At 44.2% G+C, this 19638-nt stretch overlaps 1 protein-coding gene across 2 annotated transcripts in view; it reads right to left on the reverse strand.

Annotated features, from left to right (window-relative positions):
* Positions 1-10567, reverse strand: part of BICD2 (BICD cargo adaptor 2) — a 51830-nt gene extending 41263 nt beyond the window's left edge. The window contains exon 1 of one of the 2 annotated variants that reach the window (XM_041467224.1): positions 10106-10565. In XM_041467224.1, coding sequence (XP_041323158.1) covers positions 10106-10345 — 240 coding nt within the window. In that variant the 5' untranslated portion in view covers positions 10346-10565. Of the gene's footprint in view, positions 1-10105 lie in introns of both variants that reach the window. The other variant, XM_041467223.1, reaches the window with a different exon arrangement.
* Positions 10568-19638: the final 9071 nt, after the last annotated feature.

Here is a 19638-nt window from a genome sequence, read left to right on the forward strand (position 1 = left end):
CCTCCCAGATTTCAGAAAGAAGAGATCACAAGATATATACTTAAGCCTCAGTCAAGCCATGAAGAGTCCTAGTTATGGTTTCACTCCAATTCACTACTATGCTTACCTCCACTGTGAACCGTGAAAGACAGAAAAGTAAAACTGCCCACATGAGTGAAAATTAATCCTAAAATACAGGATTTTTCCCACCCCAGAACCCCACAGAAGTTAAAGGTAACCACAATTCATTCACATTGTTTAAGGAGTTACATCAGTTTTCAGGAGTTACAGCAATTTACAAGTATAGGGAATTGAATGATGTAAAATACAGGCAGAGGTGAGAGGAGGGCTTCAAAACTGCCAAACATCAGAGTGATTAGTAGGATCACTGCAAAAGCCTAAATGCAGGAATAAAACTATAAAACCTGTGAAATGCCTGACAATGACAGATGACTAACTCTTCTCTGCATTCCTTTCCTAAGGAGTAATACTACAAGTGCCACAGTAGACAGCATTCCTTCAGCCCCCCTGAAGTCCAGACGCACAACTAATGTACCTCACACGCTCCACTTGGTAAAATGTATATTCAGCCACTCAATCCTTGGGTGTGTATTCACTGACTAAATAGAGCAGGAGGGGATGAACCATAAAAATTAGTTCAAACTTCAGAATTTAAACTGTGGGGCATATTTTAAAGGACAGTATGTAAAAAACATACATATGTAAACAACAAAGTAGCAGAATTGTAGATACTGAAGACTGGAAGGGAGCTCTTGAAGGTTATATACTCCAGTCTTCCTGCTTAAAGCAGGGTCACCACTAAAACCATGCTCAGGACATTGTCCAGTTGGGATTTCAGTGACTCCCAAGATGAAGGCCATATAACCTATGGGCAAAGAATAGAAAATAAGTTACATATGGCATATTGTGCTTGTGGTTACTTATGTATGTGCTAAGGCTCAGTCTTTAGTTTTTATTGACTGCTCTGTAGCAATACAAATAATACTGGAGGCCAGAGCTGAACAACTCCAAGCTTGATTTGTTCCAAGTGACTCAAATCTGGTAATTCAGTAATCTATGATTACTGAATGATCTTAGAACAACTTTGTTCTATCCACTGTGGGGAGGGGGAAATGTTTTAAAACAATCCTACTCCCCAAACACTGCTCTAATTTAGCCATTAAGTGCAAGTGGTCCTGTTTCCCAAGCAATAGTTTGGATATCTTGGCTTCAGCCCATCTTCAAGTAGCTTCCTGAATTGGACTCAATTAGTATAAAACATACATGCAAAAAAAGGAGGTATCAATAACCCCTAAAGAAGAAACTTGCAAAAATGTCTTCTATTTTGCATTTTGTCTCTGAGTCAAATGTGTCTGAAAGGCAACCTGACAGAGCTTCAGGTGAAAGCAGACATTATACTCAACCCTGTAAACTGCACAAAGAACCAGAAGTGTCTAGTGCATCCATATGAACCTTCCTACCAGCAGATGCTCCTCATCAGCACGATCTGAACCCTCTTCATCTATGCCAACCACTGCAACGTGAATCTCATTCTCACTCAAAAAATACAATCATCAGTTTCTAAGTCAGCTACATGCTGCAGTGTGGCACCTTCCCAGGGAACATCCCATCTCTGCTGCTCACCATCATAGCACCTAGCATGCTTGCCCCAGTAAACCACCTTGAGCAAGAGAACATCAAGCCATTAACAGGCAAATCTGGTGTAAGACCAACATCAGCTCTCCACCACTAACAGACTTGACTTATCTGTCTGCAAAGATAAACTTTCATGTGAAGCTGGCCAGCTATTTCTTGGTTAAAACCATATACTTTCTGAAAGCATCCCCAAAAGGGCACCAAGTGGAATTGCTTTGCACAGCTGTTGACCGCAGTGAACCAAGATACAAGTTAGACAGAAGCTTTTATTCACATGGATACAAGTCTCATAAAACTACTGTATTAAACTGAGCCAGAGAAAAATTCAAATCTGGACTGCTGCTGGATGATTTCTGCTGAATCAGAGACCTGCATTTATTAGGGAAGTATGTTTTGGGAAGATGACCTTTCTTTATTTGATAGTATGTACCAAAGCTGAGGGCACATGCTACATCATATGCTTGTTGCCGCTTGTGACCTGTTGGGGACAGTCACACGAATCCAACAACAGCCAATTCCTATTTCAGAGGCCAAATCATCTCTCCAAATAACATCACAGAAAACCACTAAATAATTATATACTGACTGCTTGAAAATGCATTTTTTCATTTCCTTCCTAGTATCACATTGTTGAGAAGTTTCACCCACAGCTTCCAAGAGCTAGAGGGCTGAGTGGAATACAGATATGTCATGCTACTCAGCCACTCTGGGCATCACAACCAAATTTCTCCCTCAAAACACACACAGCCTCGTGCAGCAAGATGCAAGAAAATCCCTTCAGGTGTAGAATTACCCATTCATACAACAGAACAAACATCATTCTTCATCATCAGAAAATACAGTGAATTCTGACATTGGAAAATCAGATATAGCAAATTCTCTGTGCACAGGAAGCAAGGAACCTTGCTAGGTTTGGGCAAGTTGGATGCCAAGTTGTGTTATTAGGTCAGTATACTTCTCTGCCTTGGAGCCAGAGCTGAACAACAGGCTCAGTTCTGCACAGCACTGACACTGAACATGCAGAAGGACTTCCTAATAAACTTACCAAATACTGTCTCACTGCCTACAGTACAGCACTCTGCACCATGCTGGGAGCTTGCCAAGCCCCACACTGCACATTGGCAACGACTGAGGGGTGAAAAAAAAAAAAATCATTTAAGGAGACCATGGACTGCAGCATGCCACAGAGTCTGGGCCATCCAACACAACTGAGCACCCCACCAGACACACCACTTTTTTCAGCGAGAGCTGTATAGGGTCTCGTATGGCACAGCTGCTTTCTGAACATGGACACAGGACTGCAGAGAATCCATATCCACTCCCACACTGAGCTTCAACTACACTGGGGCCAAACACTCCAAATTAGCAACATATCCCGGCTTGCTCAGAGCCCCAGTGGCAAACCTATCTGTTTGTGGGCGAGACAGACCACACCTTCTAGAAGACTCCTCAGGTAAGTCCTCACTCCAAAGTGAGGTGAGCCTGACATCTGCTGCCTGGTGTATATTTCAGCCAGAAAACAGCTGCAAAGAGAGGAGGCGGAGGAAAGCAGGAGGTAGAAAGAAGGAAGATGAGCTGGAGAATGGGGAAACTAAGAAAAAAAGCCACAGTTTACAGCTATTATACCTATAACTTTGGCTCTTCTCTGAAATGGAGGGTCCTCCACGCATTTGGATGGCAAAGTTGATCTATGTCATTTCCCTCTGCAGAGTTTTTTTAGACCATATTTCAAACCCACACTATACTCCCCTGTTGCTAGGTTACCAAATCTGAACAAACAATTCTCTGCAGTCTGCCAAAAGCAGAGAAAGAAAGCAAATGAATGCCTGGAGTATGCATCACCCTCTGGAAGCCATCTTACAGCCCGAAGCTGCTGCAGATTAGTCACAAGCTCACATACCATAGAGTGAAAGAGGAAATGGTGAACCTATTAAGTCTGGGGGCAGTGCACAGACTTGAGAACGGCTGTTCCCACCCTCCTGCCTCCTCCTAGTAAAATCAGGCCATTTTCCAAATCATTAGAATTCTCTTGCAGACTAGAAGAAAGTCTGGTCAAAGGGATATTTTGGGTATTAAGTAAAAGGGATATACCGAGTGTTAATACCTCTGAAACTAGCAAGCGCGTTTCCATAGATTTTGAAAGGATGAATCAAGATTTGAAAAGAGGAAACCAGAACAGACCATGTGATGAAACACCAGTGACTCTAGGTTTAAGACTTTCAGTTTCCAGGCAGGACTTCTGTCACATCAGGGGCTGCACAAACTTCTGCTTCAGGGGTGTGGGAACACATGGATATCCTCCACTGTGAAGCCCTCTGAGTCCATTCCAGTCCTCAGCAATACTGCTTGGAAGGAATCTTCTCCTGCAGCACCTATGCAGAGAAGCCACAAGCATGCAGCATTTGGTCTAGTGTTTCTTATGTGAAGATGGTCTGCCCCTGTTCTCTGAACACCCAGGCAGCCTCCCATCCTACCTTCAAGCCCCAGCTCCCAGGTACCCTTATCTGGGACTGCACATTGAAGGATGCCAAATGCAAGGTTCTAATGAACACTTTATTTGTGTAAACACAAGAAATGCTACAAGAGAGACTACATCCGAGGACAGACCTCAACCAAAGCCACCAGCCTGACAACAACGTTGCCACGTTGCCACTGCAACATCCCCAGGACTGCCAATTCCCAGCAGCCAGGCCAGACAGACCCTGCTCACTGTGCAGCTGCTGTCTGTGCCGCTAAGGCAGCAGCTTCACTGCCAAGTTCAGCAGAAAGACTCGCTGAAAATGCTCTTCTCATTCCTTGTTTGCTGCTGCTTTAACATACTCTAGGTGAGGTGGTACCTGCACAGCCACGTACAACATGCCTGTGACCCAAACTGGGGTACTGACCTAATTTAAGAACAAAACCAAAAGAAAGAAAAATAACAAAGAAAATCTGGCTCAGTTCCACATCGTAGTTTCACTATATCCCCTCCACAGGACAGCAAACACTGAGTGCTGCCACACATCCAGGGAAAAAACAGGCAGAAAATAGCACTACTGCTGACAAACATTGAAACCTTGGGTTAAACTTCAGGAAGAAACTTAGAAACAAATTATCTAATGTTTGCTGGAGGTCAGGAACAACCTCATTTTGCGCCAAGGCACAGACAAACACCACAAACCAAAAGTTAAACATGACTTTTCCCCAAGACCCAGCTCTCAGCTGAGACTACAGCAGTTTAGGTAAAACCACTTCTGCAGAAACATGGGGGTTTTAAAAATAATTCCACCTGAAGGTCCTTACTACTAACCCAAATACTTATATTTGTTCTAATACATAAGGTATAGTTAATTTTATCAGAAAAAGACCAAGAAGAACATCCAGCAATTTCATAAAATAATGTGAAATCATCACTTCAAGAATATTATTTATTATTTTTAAGAAAGGCAGTTCAAGGAACATTAGCAAAGAAAATTAATTTACTAACATGAAATATTACAGGTTACTATTTCTAGTACACCAGGAAGAATAGGAACGTTTAATTTTTCACATTTTGGTTTTTTCCTAAATAAGGGTATGTGAGAAAAGTAGCTTTTCCAAAACATGATACTAAGTGTCTATATCACTGCAAACATCAGATTAATATCAGGGTTGCCTCTATTCTTCATATAAAGCAACTATGATTTATCAAAATAGAAGAGGTTTAATTTAGACAGGAATATTTTGCTTACCCCACCCAGCTTTCAGTCTGATCTGACAGTAGAGACAGCAATTGTGTTCTAACATTTGAAGTGTGGCAGGTGTTGAAGTCCAAGTAACAATAACCATTAAGTCCCCAAGACAGATTCACGAAAGCATAATCACTTTCTCTTAGTATGTGCAAAATTTCTATCAGTTTCCTAAATTCAATTTGCAGTTGTATGTTTCCTACTCTAGATTTACCTCTGTATAACCAGAATTAAATTTCACCTAAGCTATTTAAATAAACATTTATTTCATACATTAAACCCTTTGATTTTAACAGCGCTGCAAAGTTAGAGGTAATCTCAAACAACATTAACATCCTTTCCTTTCAGCAGGAATCAATATATCACCTGAATATTTATTAGCAAGAGGCCGCAGATGTGTACCTGAGGCCTTAGAGGTACTGAAACTGAACATCATTATTTACCATGATTAAATACAAAGACTTGGTCAATCCAGCATTGATTCATGTGCACAGAGGGTCTAATCCCAGTCTGTCATGGGTTTGTTAGGTACCTTTAGCCTAGCTGTTTCTTCCCTCTTTGCCTTTATGTTCTTACACACAAAATGAGCACAGCAGTACAAACTGGCAAAATGCTCTGAATAAATCCAGTGGGGAAAACCACTGCTACTTCAGCAAGCAGTTTACAATGTCTGTCTACAAGGTACACAGCACTTCATGAGGTAGGCAGGAAAGGGAATGATTTCTCCTTCACTTCTGAAGAAGCACAGTTAAACGTTACATTAATAAAATGTAACATAATGAAATGTTAAACCAACCTGGATGAAATATAACATACCAAATTAACTAGTACATATGTAAGTCAATTAAGCAAAACTTCTGTCAGCTATCACAGATCTTCTACACCCCACCTCAATATAAACTCAAACAGCACAAATATTACAGCCTGGGACACATCGCCTCAGCTGCATCATACGCCCCACTTGGACTTCATGGAAAATGAAGCAGCAAGGTGTTATCTGAATGTTTCTTTCAAAGTCAGCTTGCAAGATTACCCAGGAATCACCTATAGAGAAGTCATAAAATGGCATTAAAATCAATACATGATTCTTAAAGGCAAAAGACAGAAACAAGGGCCACTGTTACCATACAAAGAAATTAAGAGCCCTGTGGAGATCATTGCCAGTACTCTTGTAAGCTTGTTCCTCGCTTAAAAAGTACAAACCATCTATGTTACTCTAACTGTGACATACTGACATGTGCTTTTAGACTTTAAGGACAGACATAGTCCACTTATGAATTTCTGCATTGTTACAGAAATAATTAATCATAACACCCATGTTTTCCAAGGGTTTAAACACAATTCTACAACCACCAATACAACATAACCTCTTAATCAGAAAGGAGCTTTGGACAGGAGCCAGTTTCATAACTGAGCTAGTAGTTGGTTATGAATCTGACATCTCAAAGCAACCCTGAATTACTGAGTAAACCAGATAATCTATTTTTTAAGCAAACCTTCCATGCCACATTCCCCCACAAATCATCAGGAAAGCAATAACTGAATCCTCAGACAGTCACTCTGTGAGCTGGAGTGCACAAAGGCTTGATCATATATATCATCCATGTAAGAAAAATGTCCCAGCTTAGGCATGTAGTCAGCCCTGTCATTTATGTAATTAGCAATATCACAAAGGCATGCAGGGTGACTTACCAGCTGAAACAAAGACTACAGAAAAAACTTAGTTACTTCAACTCCTAGAGAGAGTAAAAAATGAATAAAATTATATGTTCACAACACAATGTAGTATCTCACAACAAGAAAACCAGTATCTTATTTTTCTGAACTAGGGAAAACATTTATCATAATATTTACTACAGTTTGAAATTAATTCCCTTTTACAAAAGCAAAGGTGGTACTGCAAATAACAGTAAGTCTACCTGGGAAGACAGTTTGTATTTCAGTTTTGTTCTGTCAAATAAAATGACAGAAGAAATGCAGCAGAAAGTACCTTAAATGATATATGAGATCAAGTCAGCACACATACAAGTAAAAGAACAAACTTAGAGAAAACCTGACTACAGTTAAAAAGAGGTTGGTGTGGAGGCTCAGCAGTACAAGGACAGAGCAGCTCCCCATTTTCACCAGGACAACTTGGATTGCAAATACTGAGAGTACACTGACACCTTTACCGAATGGGATACCACTCTGACAATGCCATTCACACTCACCAAAGCATTACAACAGTGGAGGTTAAGGCTCTGAATTTCTGCCACATTGGGGACTGGGTGGCAAGGAGGAGAATCTGGCCAGAAAGATGTGGCTATAGCAGAAAAGCCTGTACTTTCAACAAACTGCATTACAAAGTTCCCACACTCTGAACCCATTTACCTATGGTATGAATAGGGCCATGATACAGAAGTTACTCATAATATTAAACTAATTAAAGCATATCCAAATCTACAATACCCAGCAGGACAGAAACCCACCGCATGCTTGCCCCACACTCTGCCTAACACGGCCTTGTGCCGCTTAGCTCTCTCAACATAGATGAACAAAGTAAGCTCCACAGAGACTAAAAGGGCTATATCTTAATAGGCTGCATGAAGTCACAGTTCAGAAGAGATGGAAAGCAATACTGTTCTAATTTCACATCAATCTCCCACATTCCCCAAGAACAACTTAAGTTACCCAAGGTGGAATACTACATGTCATGGTCCAACCTAAAGGTAAGTCTTGTAGGCAGCGCTCCTCTAGCTGAGTGTGGGAAAAACAATAAGATAATAAAAGAGCAAAGATAATAAACTCCTTCTCCGAGCATATACTTCATACATCTGCTAAAGGTTTACAAGATCTACAGCAAACCAGATTCCTGCACAGCATCACAAGAAAGCTAGAGGAGCAGTGCTCTTTCCCTGAGTAGGTTATCAAGAGTCCTCAAGCTGTTCCCAGAATTGTCTGCTTCCCAGGTTTTGACTTAATTAGAGCACGACATGAACACACAAAGCAAATCCTTCAAAATGTCGAAAGCAAAAAAGAGTGAATCATTACTGATTCTGCCTTTTTTTTTTTTTTATAATCTCTTTTACAAGCTTTTCAATTGTTAAAGCCCTAAACAAATGAAAAGACATTATCATCAAGCTTTTTTCCATCTGCAAGTCAAAACATGTAATGCCCAAACACACATAGCACAGCCCAGTGACTAAAGCACTACCTGTGATGGAGGCATCCTGGCTCCCACTGGTGTGTCAGGCACTGCCTCGCTGAATGAGGTTGGGCCAGTCCCGTAACTTCTCCACGCTATGTCTCACATTCCACCTACCAACTGGATTTACTGACTTTTCTCTCCCTTGAGCTCAACTCTATAACTGCCTCGGCCCTTGGCTTCCAAGTTTCTGCTCCTGCATGCTACTGTAACTGTGCTGGTCTCAAGTGACTTTAGGAACAGCAGCATATCCATTCAGCTTGCATATTTAGTTAACAAGTTTAGAGCCATGTAATTCAAAGTAATTAACCTCTTTGCTTATACTTGTTTAATGCAATAAAAGCAAAATAAAGCTTTATTTACAAGACCAAAAGATATACAATTAGCAGAAAGGGAGGGCATTCACCAATTCAGCTGATTTTGTACCACTCTGTTACAAGGATTTACTTTTCCTTTGAAATACTGTATTCTGATTTTACTTAAAATCCATCTCCAACTGAATAACCTAAAGCTAAGCCCCTTTGGATAAAATTTGTATAGGTCAAATCCACCTATATTCACCTCTTAGGCTGTATCAGATGTTTTGCAATCAAGGCAAGGCCTAAATCAGCTGAAAAGCAGCACAAGATTTGCCTGCATGCCAAATCACTGAACCAAACAAAGCTATACGCAGACAAGTTCCCATGGGCCATGCTCTACAGTGGGCTGACAGGATCAGCTCATAAGGAGTGCAAACCACCAGTGTGCATTCTTTGCCTCTTCCCCGGACAGCACTTTCCCCACATTCTACACCTAGAGGAGATCTTGCATGAGAAAAACTTAATGTGCAAATTGCCTAATACTGACAGTCTTTACTCTCCTGTACAGATTAGATTTGGAATTTCCCTTAAAATGGAAAATAATAAAAAAATATGCCAACGGCAGGACCTGCACCAAAATAAAGCTATATGAACTGAAGTCTGCTGTATTATTTTCGTGGTGGTCCCCATTGAGGAAGTGATTAACACCAACCTAAGACTTCTCCTTCCACTCACACGCAGGCAGATGACAGCATCGCCACCGCACCTTGGCCCCGGCCCTCGCCCCCCGCCGCCTGCTTGGGTTCCGCCCGGGGGCGCGGTGGCGGCAGCCCCAACCCCGGGGAGGGCCAACCCCGACCTGGCTTCTCGCCCTGCAGCGGCCCTGGGGCGGCCCACCTACCGGATCCCGAGGCGGAACGGAACGGGACGGAAAGAGAAAGAAAACCGTCGAACCGCTTCCCTGCCATTAACCCCCTTCACAGGAGCGAGGGTTGGAGCAGAAAGGCCTTTTTTTTTTTTCCCATTCCTTCCCTCTTTTGGGCCGGCCTGCAGCCAGGCGCCTCGGAGCTGTCATTTTGGGGAAGGGGCAACCGCCCTGCCGGAGCCAGGCCGAAGCCTGGGAACCAGCCGGTCGCCCCACAGCAGCCCCGGGCCCCTCAACCTGCCGCCCCCGACTCCAAAGCGGCCCCGTTCCCCCCGCTCCGCGCTGCCTTCGCCCTTCCACCCGCCACGGTCGCGCTCGGGACCAGGCCGCCCACCTGCCGCCGACCCCGCCTCACCTCCTTCAGCTGCTCCATTTCGTTGCGGATGGTCTCGTACTCCAGCTCCAGCTCCTCATATTGCTGCTTCAACTGCTGCTTCTCCTCCAGCACTGCCAGCCCGTATTCCGCCGCCTGGATCTTCTCCCGGGTGGTCTCGCCCAGCTCCTGGAAGAGACGCTTGATCTCGCTCCGCAGCCATTCGGGCTCCGACTCCATCACCAGCCGGGCGTACTCCTCCTCCTCCACGGCCAGCGACATGTCGGCGGAGAGGCCGCCGGCCGCCGAGGCGGATGGGCGAAGGGGTGAACTCGCAGCCCGTTTAGCACTCCTAACAACGGCACGGCTCGCAGGCGGCCACAGCAGGGCCCGCTCGGGCCGCCATCGACGGGCCAGGCGCGTGCCGATCCCGCCGCGGATCCTCCCTGGATCCCGCCCGCCGCCGCTGCACTCGCCGTAAGCGCCGAGCGCAGTGAAATCATTCAAAAGGCACGGCCGGGCCGGCGCCCCGCGGGACGCTGGGAACGGGAGTCTTCAGTGCTCGTCGCGTCGCGCAGCGCGCGGCTCGCCGGACTACAACTCCCGGCAAGCATCGCGACAAGAGAGGGTGGTGGCGGAGGGGAGGAGAGCGACCTCTGCCGGGCGGAGCGGGGTAGCGTGTCGGCGAGAGCGTAGGGCCGGCGGTGCCCGGGGACGGCCTGGCCGAACGGCGAACGCGCCCCAGGACCCCCACCGTGATCCTGGATACAAATTCGGGCACAGGCCCCGGGACCATGGGCATATACCTCTTGCACACAGCCCGTGTACACGCCCTGGCGGCCCGGACCACGCTCAGGAGGGCTTTCGTGGCGGGTTTGAGAAAGCGTCGGGATCGGCTGGGTGTGAAAGATGAGGCCCGTGCCCCAGAGTGTGTGAGGGGAAGATGTTCCGGTGCGGCGGGCGGTGCCACAGCAGCACGGAGAGAACAGAGGGTCACAGAAGACTGGCACCAGCCCCACACGGGAGCTTCCAGCATCTCTCTGTTCCCGGTGTTCTTCATCTGGAGGTGGAATACCTCTGCTGCAAGGCGTTCTCTGCTCACTGACCGAGACCAAACCGTGTCCCCGAAGTCATCCTGAGAATAACCACGGCCACGGGACAAGGTGTTCCCCTGTGGCTGATGAAAGGAGGGATAGGTTGCACCAAGAGCCAGTGCTGTGACCAGCTCTGAGACAGTGACACTTGGGCAGCTGTACTGTGCTGCTGCCTGAAAGGGATTTGCCAGCTTGTGCAGAAAATGGCATCAGTTTTTGCCCCAGGTGACATCCATTGGGCACGTTTTGTGGCAAAAGCACAGGGATTGGGACACTCATTGGGGCACCACGGGTAGAACTAATTTCTAAAGCATAGTGATGACTGAACAGAGACAAACCTCTGCTAGTAAGACCATTACAATTCCTAAGCAGCCCCATAAAGGTGGGGTGGGGAGATGCTTCACTCCCATGGTCAGGAGCTCTACAGCTTCATCATCCCTTCTTACAGCAAGTGCGGCTTGGACTTTCTTCCAGTGTCAAAAACAATCGGTAATGAACTGGTGAGCAAATAGCACGCATAATAAAAACAATTACGTGTTTGAGCACTCCACAAAGTCTCAAACACAAAGTAATGTATTTACTCACAGCTGCAGGGTTTTTTCAAACTACTTTGAACTTCTGCCTGCGCACTTACCCCTTTAATAAGCTGTGTCATGGCTGAATGCTGCCTGTTAGTCATGAAGCTGCCTTGGTCCATTTTTCTTCAGGGTCCTGACACTGCCTGGAGCTCCCTGTGCATCGAGTGCAGGTATATGTTTGTCCTGGCAGCCCTGATGTGACACTCAGTCACCCAGACCTTAGAAGCAGCAAATCAATGTCCTCAGCCTAGAGTGTGCATGTGAAATTCCTTTAGTTTTTTACTTTCAGAATTCTCAGTAGAAGGCATTTTCACTCTTGTGTGCTTCTGTACCATCATGACTGTCACAGCATGTTTTTAGGGGTTTAAACTTTCTGATTATTTGATAAAGATAAGTGAGGAAAATAACAGCATTACCTCTCCTTCACACTCTGTTTTTCAGTATTAGGATTTCTTCATGGCCTTTTATGTTTTTCTTCTGTCTGCCCAAGCAGGTAGCATTTCTAGTCCCACCCATTCACAACTGATTCATCATTAAGATATTTTTAATTACAAATACTGGCTTGTTTTCTTTCACCTCATACTTTCAGAGCCTTCATTCCAGGTTTTCTCTGCAGCTCTGGGCTCAAGCACATTAGCTACCCTTCAGTGCTCCTCCCTCTCCTAAACTGAAACCTGCATGTTATGACTTGCTCTTAGGACACAGAGCTTCCGTTCACATCCTGAATATTTCTGGGATTACAAGTGAATTGTAAGATCTGACTAGTTTGAGGGGTTAATAGAGATGAGGTGATCAACTCAGCACAAGAGACTTCACTGGGTAATTTGTTTTCTAGATCATATCTAGAGCTATTGCTTTTTTCTAGGTTTCAAACTTTATTATAAACTGCCCAAGATGCAAAGGCAGGAATTATAAATACTGCAATAGCTAATTTGAAAACATTCCTGCCCATTTTCAGAAAACTGGAGTCACTTGTCAAAGCTAAGTTTCCCATCATCCTTCAAGGTAATGATGCAGGATAGTAAAACCTTGTATAATGAGTGGAGGAGTACAGCCTGGCTGGGGCCCATCACCTGCTCCTGAGCACAGCCATAGACCGTTCCCATTTCCCCAGGTCACTGCCCCCAGACTCCATCAATGCAAAGGCTTAGCTGCCACCCCACTGATTCAAGATGTCACGGCCAAATGTACTTTGGTGATACGGACTTACACGACAGCTGGAGATTGTTGTTCTTTTTCCTGTTGAGATTTAAAGCTATCCACTGAGAACAAAGTGGTAGAATGATACAAGAACCATCTTGAATGCTAAAATAAATTTGGGTAGTGTTTCTTCTTGTGGAAATTAACCTGCAGAAAATTTTTTTCCCTAGTGGAAAAGTTGTAGCAAAGGCAAAGCCCTGCAATGCTAATTTTATTTAACCTCAGTCCAAATCCCAAAGCAGGTAGGCACTATAATTCAATGCTGGAAAACATTCAGGTATCTGAATGTGTAAACCAGTCTAATCTGTGCTTAAAATTGGGGTCACTGCAGACAGGAAACTCCTTCTAGATGTCTTTCTTTTTATACATTACTTTGGAGAAGTTCAAGTGTACCACAATTAGGGTACATCACATCATAATTTTAATCTCCTTTTTATCCACTGCATTTGTGTGCAGTTTAACTCTAGCAAACACCAGAACAATAAAGTCTTTAAGTTGGCCCTGAAACAGCCGTAAGAAACCCTAGCAAGCTGTTCCAAATTTCTTGTCTTATTTTCTACAGAAAAAAACCCAACTTTAGGCATAAGACTTTGGGACTGCTTAGATGTTTGGTAAAGGTATGGTAATGACCCTAGGTGAAAATGAACTTAAAATCCTCTAGACTGTTCAGTATATGTAGCCTATGTGAGATTAAAAAAAAAAAACAAAAAAAACAAAAACAAAAAAAAAACAACAAAAAAAAAAACCAAAAAACACCACATTATTTTTCAAAGTATTAAAACTCATTCTGGAGGGAAAAAAAGGAACTGCATGATCACCCTGGAAGTACTCAAAGGGGGTTTTAGGAGAAGAAAAGTTTTTCCTTCTCTTTTACACAACAAGTAAATTTCAGAGAAATAGTCTGTCAGCACCATGTACTTAATGAAGATTGGTATAATGACTTGAATGTTCTTTCCCTGTTTATCACAGCTATGAGGATTAACATTCAACATACTATAGTTCAGTACGGTATGTATTTCTCTTTGGTTGAAGTCGTTATACACAGATGGTCAAAATAAATTTTTAAAACACCAAAAACACAAAAAAAACCCCAAAATAAAAATCCACCCTGCCAAAAAACAAGTAGCATGAAAGGAAACCAGATCCCAGTACCGGAAGGGAGCTGATATCTCCATCCTCAGGCTATTATCCCAGGGACTCGGATTGTTGACTCAAGGTGACCTCTGTCATCTACAACAAAATTTCCAAGCAAAGAGCTGAATCAGCTGATGAATTAGCACAAATGCTCAGATCGCTCTGGCTGGTGGGAGAGGGAGAAATGAGAGAGGAAAAAAGAGAGAGATATCTTCAGATTTCAGCTTTACTCTGATATTCAAGTCCGTCTGTCTTGCCTTCAAAATTGCATTTGTTAGAGCTGCTCCTGCCTTCAGTTTTGCTCACTGCCGGTTGAAATGCTGCTCTTCCCTTCACAGACAGCCGTTGCTCTTGCCAAAAGCATGAGAAAGGAAAGCAACTTCCAGGTGGCAAACTGTCACATCCAGTGGCAAAAGCCCTTTGTCCCAGGCTTCCGTGGCAGCACTGCTGTCCTCCGTCCATCTCTTTGCCATTCCACATGATGCTGCCTTTAGGTCTGGGGAAAAATACCTTGAAAATATCAGACACAACTCATTTCCACAAGCACAGATTCACAGGAATCTGTTCTTATAAGTTCTTCTAAGCCTTCTGATGTTTGCATTCTTGTAATGAACTTTGTCACACACTTTATGTAAATAATTAAATGTTTACATTCCTTTCTGGAGGAGGAGAAACTTGATAGACTGTTAGTTTGTCCAGTGTCATTGGACAGGTAACACTGTCATCCTTCAATCCACTATCACTTTTAAAAATCTATAAATATTAGAGTCAAAAAATAAACTGCCCTTCTTTTTACCTTAGAGATTCCAGTGTGCATGTCATTTTATTTTGTGTCCTAAAGAGACAGAACTGCAGTCCCAGTACAGACCGTTGTGAGTGAGTAGCAAAAGTGAAGCTAAAATAAGCTATAGTCAGGGAAACATTCAAGAGAGCTGTATCAACCATGGGCATGGGTCTGAGCTGGTGGAAGGTGATGTAGTGTATGGGGCTGAGTGATTCTAGCTGCCAGGTAAAATAAACATGCTACTGGTTCAGGCACAGGGGCTGAACAGAAAAAAACCCCAAAACAATACAAAACAACACAAAACAAAACCACCAGAAAAAGGGCTAAACTGAGGTAAATAGTAATGGCAAAGGATTAATTAATAGGGTCCACCCTATTAATCCCAGGAAGGGGTTCCTGGCCCTTCTTCCTCTGGTATGTGTGATGATTGTCTGGTAAGTTGCTGTGGCCTTGAACACAGAGTTTAAGAGCTTCTTATTTTACTTTCAGGAAAGCACAAGAGCAATTAGGGGTCAAACTGGCTGTAATAATTTGCTGGATACTTTTAGCGTGTTTACCCCATTTTCTGTACTGGAGGGAGAAACAGGAGGAGTGTCTATTTTGTTATGAATAAAAAAGTTATCTATTTTCTTTAAGGTTGCAGAGTTAAAACAAGTTGAACCAGTTGCTGTTAAGTTACCTTTATGTTACAGAGTTCTTCTTCAATTACCTGTTAATGGTTGGTGATTAGCCATTGTCCCCCTGTCCCCTTGATGCTTGCCAGGGAGCCGACACCAGACCCTGCAGGTAGCAGGGCAGGGGAGTGGCATCAGAGCTAGTGTGCAGATGAGAAAGCATTTCACCAAATTTTGCAGTTTTCCAGGAAAACCCCTAAAGACAATGAGCCAACATAGAGCTGAGAGACCTAAGTGATGTCTGAGGATGAGGAACTTAATCCAGTACCTGCTAAGATCCTTTTTACTTCTCACCCTAACCTGAAAATATATTAACTAGATAAAGGACCTGAAATGTTAAACCGAAAAGGCGGAATCTCCTAATCTCCCGTGAGGACGGAATCCCCAGCTCTGCCTGCAGACCAGCTGACAAAGCTGCATCATCATCACCCTCCTCCTCCGTGCCACTCCTGGGAGGCGTGGGCATGACCCGTCGATTTCTCCCCACTGAGCTGGTTCTTTTTAATAGAGGCATTAAAGAGGAGAAAGATCTCCTGCCCCATTCACTTATTTCATATTTAGTCACTATTAGAGAGAAATTATCTCTTATTAAATTATTAAAATTCGAAGTTTGTTTACAGAAGAAAAAATCTGAAACAAGTAATTTTGCAGCATGACTGAAACAGTTCCTGCATGTCGGAACCCAGGACATCCCTCTGGGTGCCCTGGATGGCTCAAAATCCTGGCAGGGGCTTGGAGACCCTGGCAGGAAGCCAAAGACACTTAGGAATTCGATCTCAACCCATAGAGCAAATTACCAACTTTATATGAAGAATTACAAGTCACAAAAGTTTAAGCAGCATAACAGTAGTTGTCAGAGAGTGAAAGGTGGAATTTTGAAGAATTTTACTATGGGGGTCTCGGGGACAAGATGGAGGAATTTGAGCGTTGTCCTGTCCTTCTCCCTTCTTCTTCCTAGCCTCCATCTTCTGGGTGATGTTAGCATATTTGGATTGGTTTAGAGTAGAAGTACATAGTCTAACATAGATGGTAGGTATTGGAAAATAACTGTAAATAAAATATACGTAGTTTTTAGTATAAAGAGATAGCACCACCTCAGGGCAGTGCAATGTGCCACGGACTAACCTGCTGAACAGACCTCAGCAGGCCAGACAGAAAATGTTTTAGATAAGAAATAATAAACAACCTTGAGAACACCAGCCGAAAACTTCTGACTCCTTGTTCGACAGCTAGGTTGGAGAAAAGAGACTTTTAATACATCTCGGGGTCATCTTGACCAGAGGAGATCCCAAGAGCTGCACCCTTTCCCAGTCACTCAGTTCTGGGATCATGGTGCAGGCAGCTCATGTGAACAACAAGCATCAGCCCTGCAGCTCTTGGAGAGATTTCAAGAAGCCAAGAAATAACAAAATAGAGAAGGCAATAAAGAGATGTGTTATTAACCAAGGATGGATGCGCTTCCAAAATTCAGGCCAGAATTTACTAAGTTCAGATTATTTGTAGGAAACAAATGACAGAGAGATGGCTCTCTCTCCTTAGCTAAATATGTTTGCTCCAAACAGGAAGTACCTTAGAAAGAATAATTTAGGTTTTTGTGTCATAAATTGTGGATGCAAATGCACTTTCCACTGTGCTGAACTGCTGTGGAAAGCAAGGAAGGGAAGGTGGCAAATAATTTTTGCAGAGCAGTAAGAAAGTAGGCATTGCTGAAGAATGTGATGGAGAAATTGCCTAAGACAGAAAAGTTTAACAAGCAGGTCTGGAGAAACTGGCATCAGGTGAAAAGGTTAACACCTTGCTGGCAGAGATGCACGTGGTGTCTCTTCCATATGAGGAGTAGTGGAGGGGTCACCTACGTCCTTCCATGTGCTCTGAAAAACCATATCAGGTTATTTGACCAGAGCATGCAAAATGAGGGAGGATTAGCCCCTCTCCATTTGCTTTAGGTCCTTCTCTCTAAAATGGGGCTCCAAATATCCCATCCCTCCACAGGACTGAAAAAAGGTGCTGTGAAACCTGTGCTGTGTGCCATAACCAGAGGGATTTGGTATTTTTTAAGTTTTCATAGATGCAGGAAGTAAGACTTGAGTTGTCGACTAGAGTGAAAAGAAGGTAATTTATTAACCACTTTGTCATGACTGCTTTTTGCTGCTTGGCTTGGTTGAGCTGAAGGAAGTCCTGAAAAAACATTTATTCCAAGAAAGGTTACCAAAGCTGTCAGTCGTCGTCTGCATTGTAACTTCCACTGGGACATTGAGAGAGGGATCTGGAATGTATATGCAGTCCTGGGATCGGGAGGTTTTTAATGGCTAATGCATTTTCTACAGATGTGCGAAGTGTCATCTGACATATGTATACTCCACATGGATCTCATTTCCCAGTAACTGGAGTGTAACTGATAGGCTGCTGTGCTTCTTTGAAAGTGTGTGCCTTGATTGGAAAGTATCGGGTTTTCAATGCCTTTAAGGGGGAATAGAAAACTTGTATCGATGACAGAGATATCACCACTGTGGGGTTAATTAGGCATTAACAACTTAGGCGGGAAAGCATTTTCTGGAGATTAGTGACCGTCGGGGAAAACCAATGGCCCAAGACACCTTGATTATTAGTGTATAGGCCTTTTCTTACTCAAGGTCATCAGTAGGGCTGTAGGGTATGGCTGGATCAGAGTTTAAATATCTGTTCAATGGTGCTTCTGACCCCTGAGAAGTTTGTCCCTGGTTTGCAGCCAGCTGTGAATAAACTGGTACTGGTGAGAACGTTTTGAAAGCATTCAGAGACCATGTTTGAATGAGGGATAAAAGGTTCACAGATCAGGTAAGCTTTAATCTCTTCAGTTTATAATATCCATCAATTAATTTATTTTACAGTAAAGGCTTTACCCTGGAGCTGATTAGAAGCAGTTTTGATGGTGTCAGTCCCCAAAGATGATAGTACCTTGGTGTCTCAGATTTCTGCCTGGCAAACCCACTAGCAAGAAATGTTTCTCAAAAGAAGTGGGAATTGCAGGATAACCCACACAAAGAGGAAGATTTTATTCCTTTGCTGTGAAATTTGGAAGTTTAAATTTTCAGGAGTTTCAGGAGTTCAGGAATACACATGCTTTGTATTCATACACATAGGTATGGAAAGAAAAAGAAAAAAAGAAAGAAAAGAGAGAAAGAGAGAAAAAGAAAGAAAGAAAAGAGAAAGAAAAAGAAAGAAAGAAAGAAAGAAAGAAAGAAAGAAAGAAAGAAAGAAAGAAAGAAAGAAAGAAAGAAAGAAAGAAAGAAAGAAAGAAAGAAAGAAAGAAATGTCACGACAACGAGGTCCACAGTGCTCTAATCATTCTGGACCAAACAGTTGGATTACTTCACCATGTCATGTCTCTCTGGCTCCCCAGGACAGGTGATGGAGCATGCCTTTGGGTTTTTAAGCAGGCCTGACAATTGCAAACATCTTCCTGGCTTTTTGCCTTTATTTTGAAATCTGGCGCTGAGGCGAGAAACGCCTTGAGCTCATCCCCGGCTCTTCAGCGCTGGGGTGACTGAGGCCTGGGTCCGGGACATGCGGAATCGGCGGGAAGCCACAGCGAGTGCTTGGAAGAGCAGGCGCGGGTCTGGACGGGGCCGAGGGCAGGGACGGGGGCTCCGGGCCAGCCCCGCACCCCGCCGTACTTGCCCACGCCGGCCCGGTGACCGCTGACGTAGGAGGAGCACGAATGGCATTGGCGAACGGGCCGTGGCATAGCCAATGGAACCGTGAGGCGGGCGGGGCAGGGGTGCCGGGAATCTACCGGGCACCGGGTGACGTCAGGGGCAGTCCGGGTCACCATTGGCAGCTTGCTCGGGCGCGGTCCGGCAGGGACCCGGCCGGGATCCTGCTGGCTCCCGGCAACTGGGCAGAGATGGTGCCCAAGCGGCCTGTGGTGAAGACCTTGGGGAAGCAGCTGTCCTGCAGCAGCCCATGAAGGTCCACAGCTGCAGAGATCCACCTGAAGCGTTTGGAGGAGTCCAGTACCGTAGAAGGTAGGTGTGCCTGAGGGAGACTGTGACCCTGTGGAGACACTGTGCTGGAGCAGGTTCCTGGCAGAACTTGTGACCCTGAGGGGAGCCCACACTGAAGCAGCCCG

This window comes from Pyrgilauda ruficollis, unplaced genomic scaffold (assembly GCF_017590135.1).
Source record: "Pyrgilauda ruficollis isolate IOZ18807 unplaced genomic scaffold, ASM1759013v1 scaffold203, whole genome shotgun sequence".
Lineage (NCBI taxonomy): Eukaryota > Metazoa > Chordata > Aves > Passeriformes > Passeridae > Pyrgilauda > Pyrgilauda ruficollis.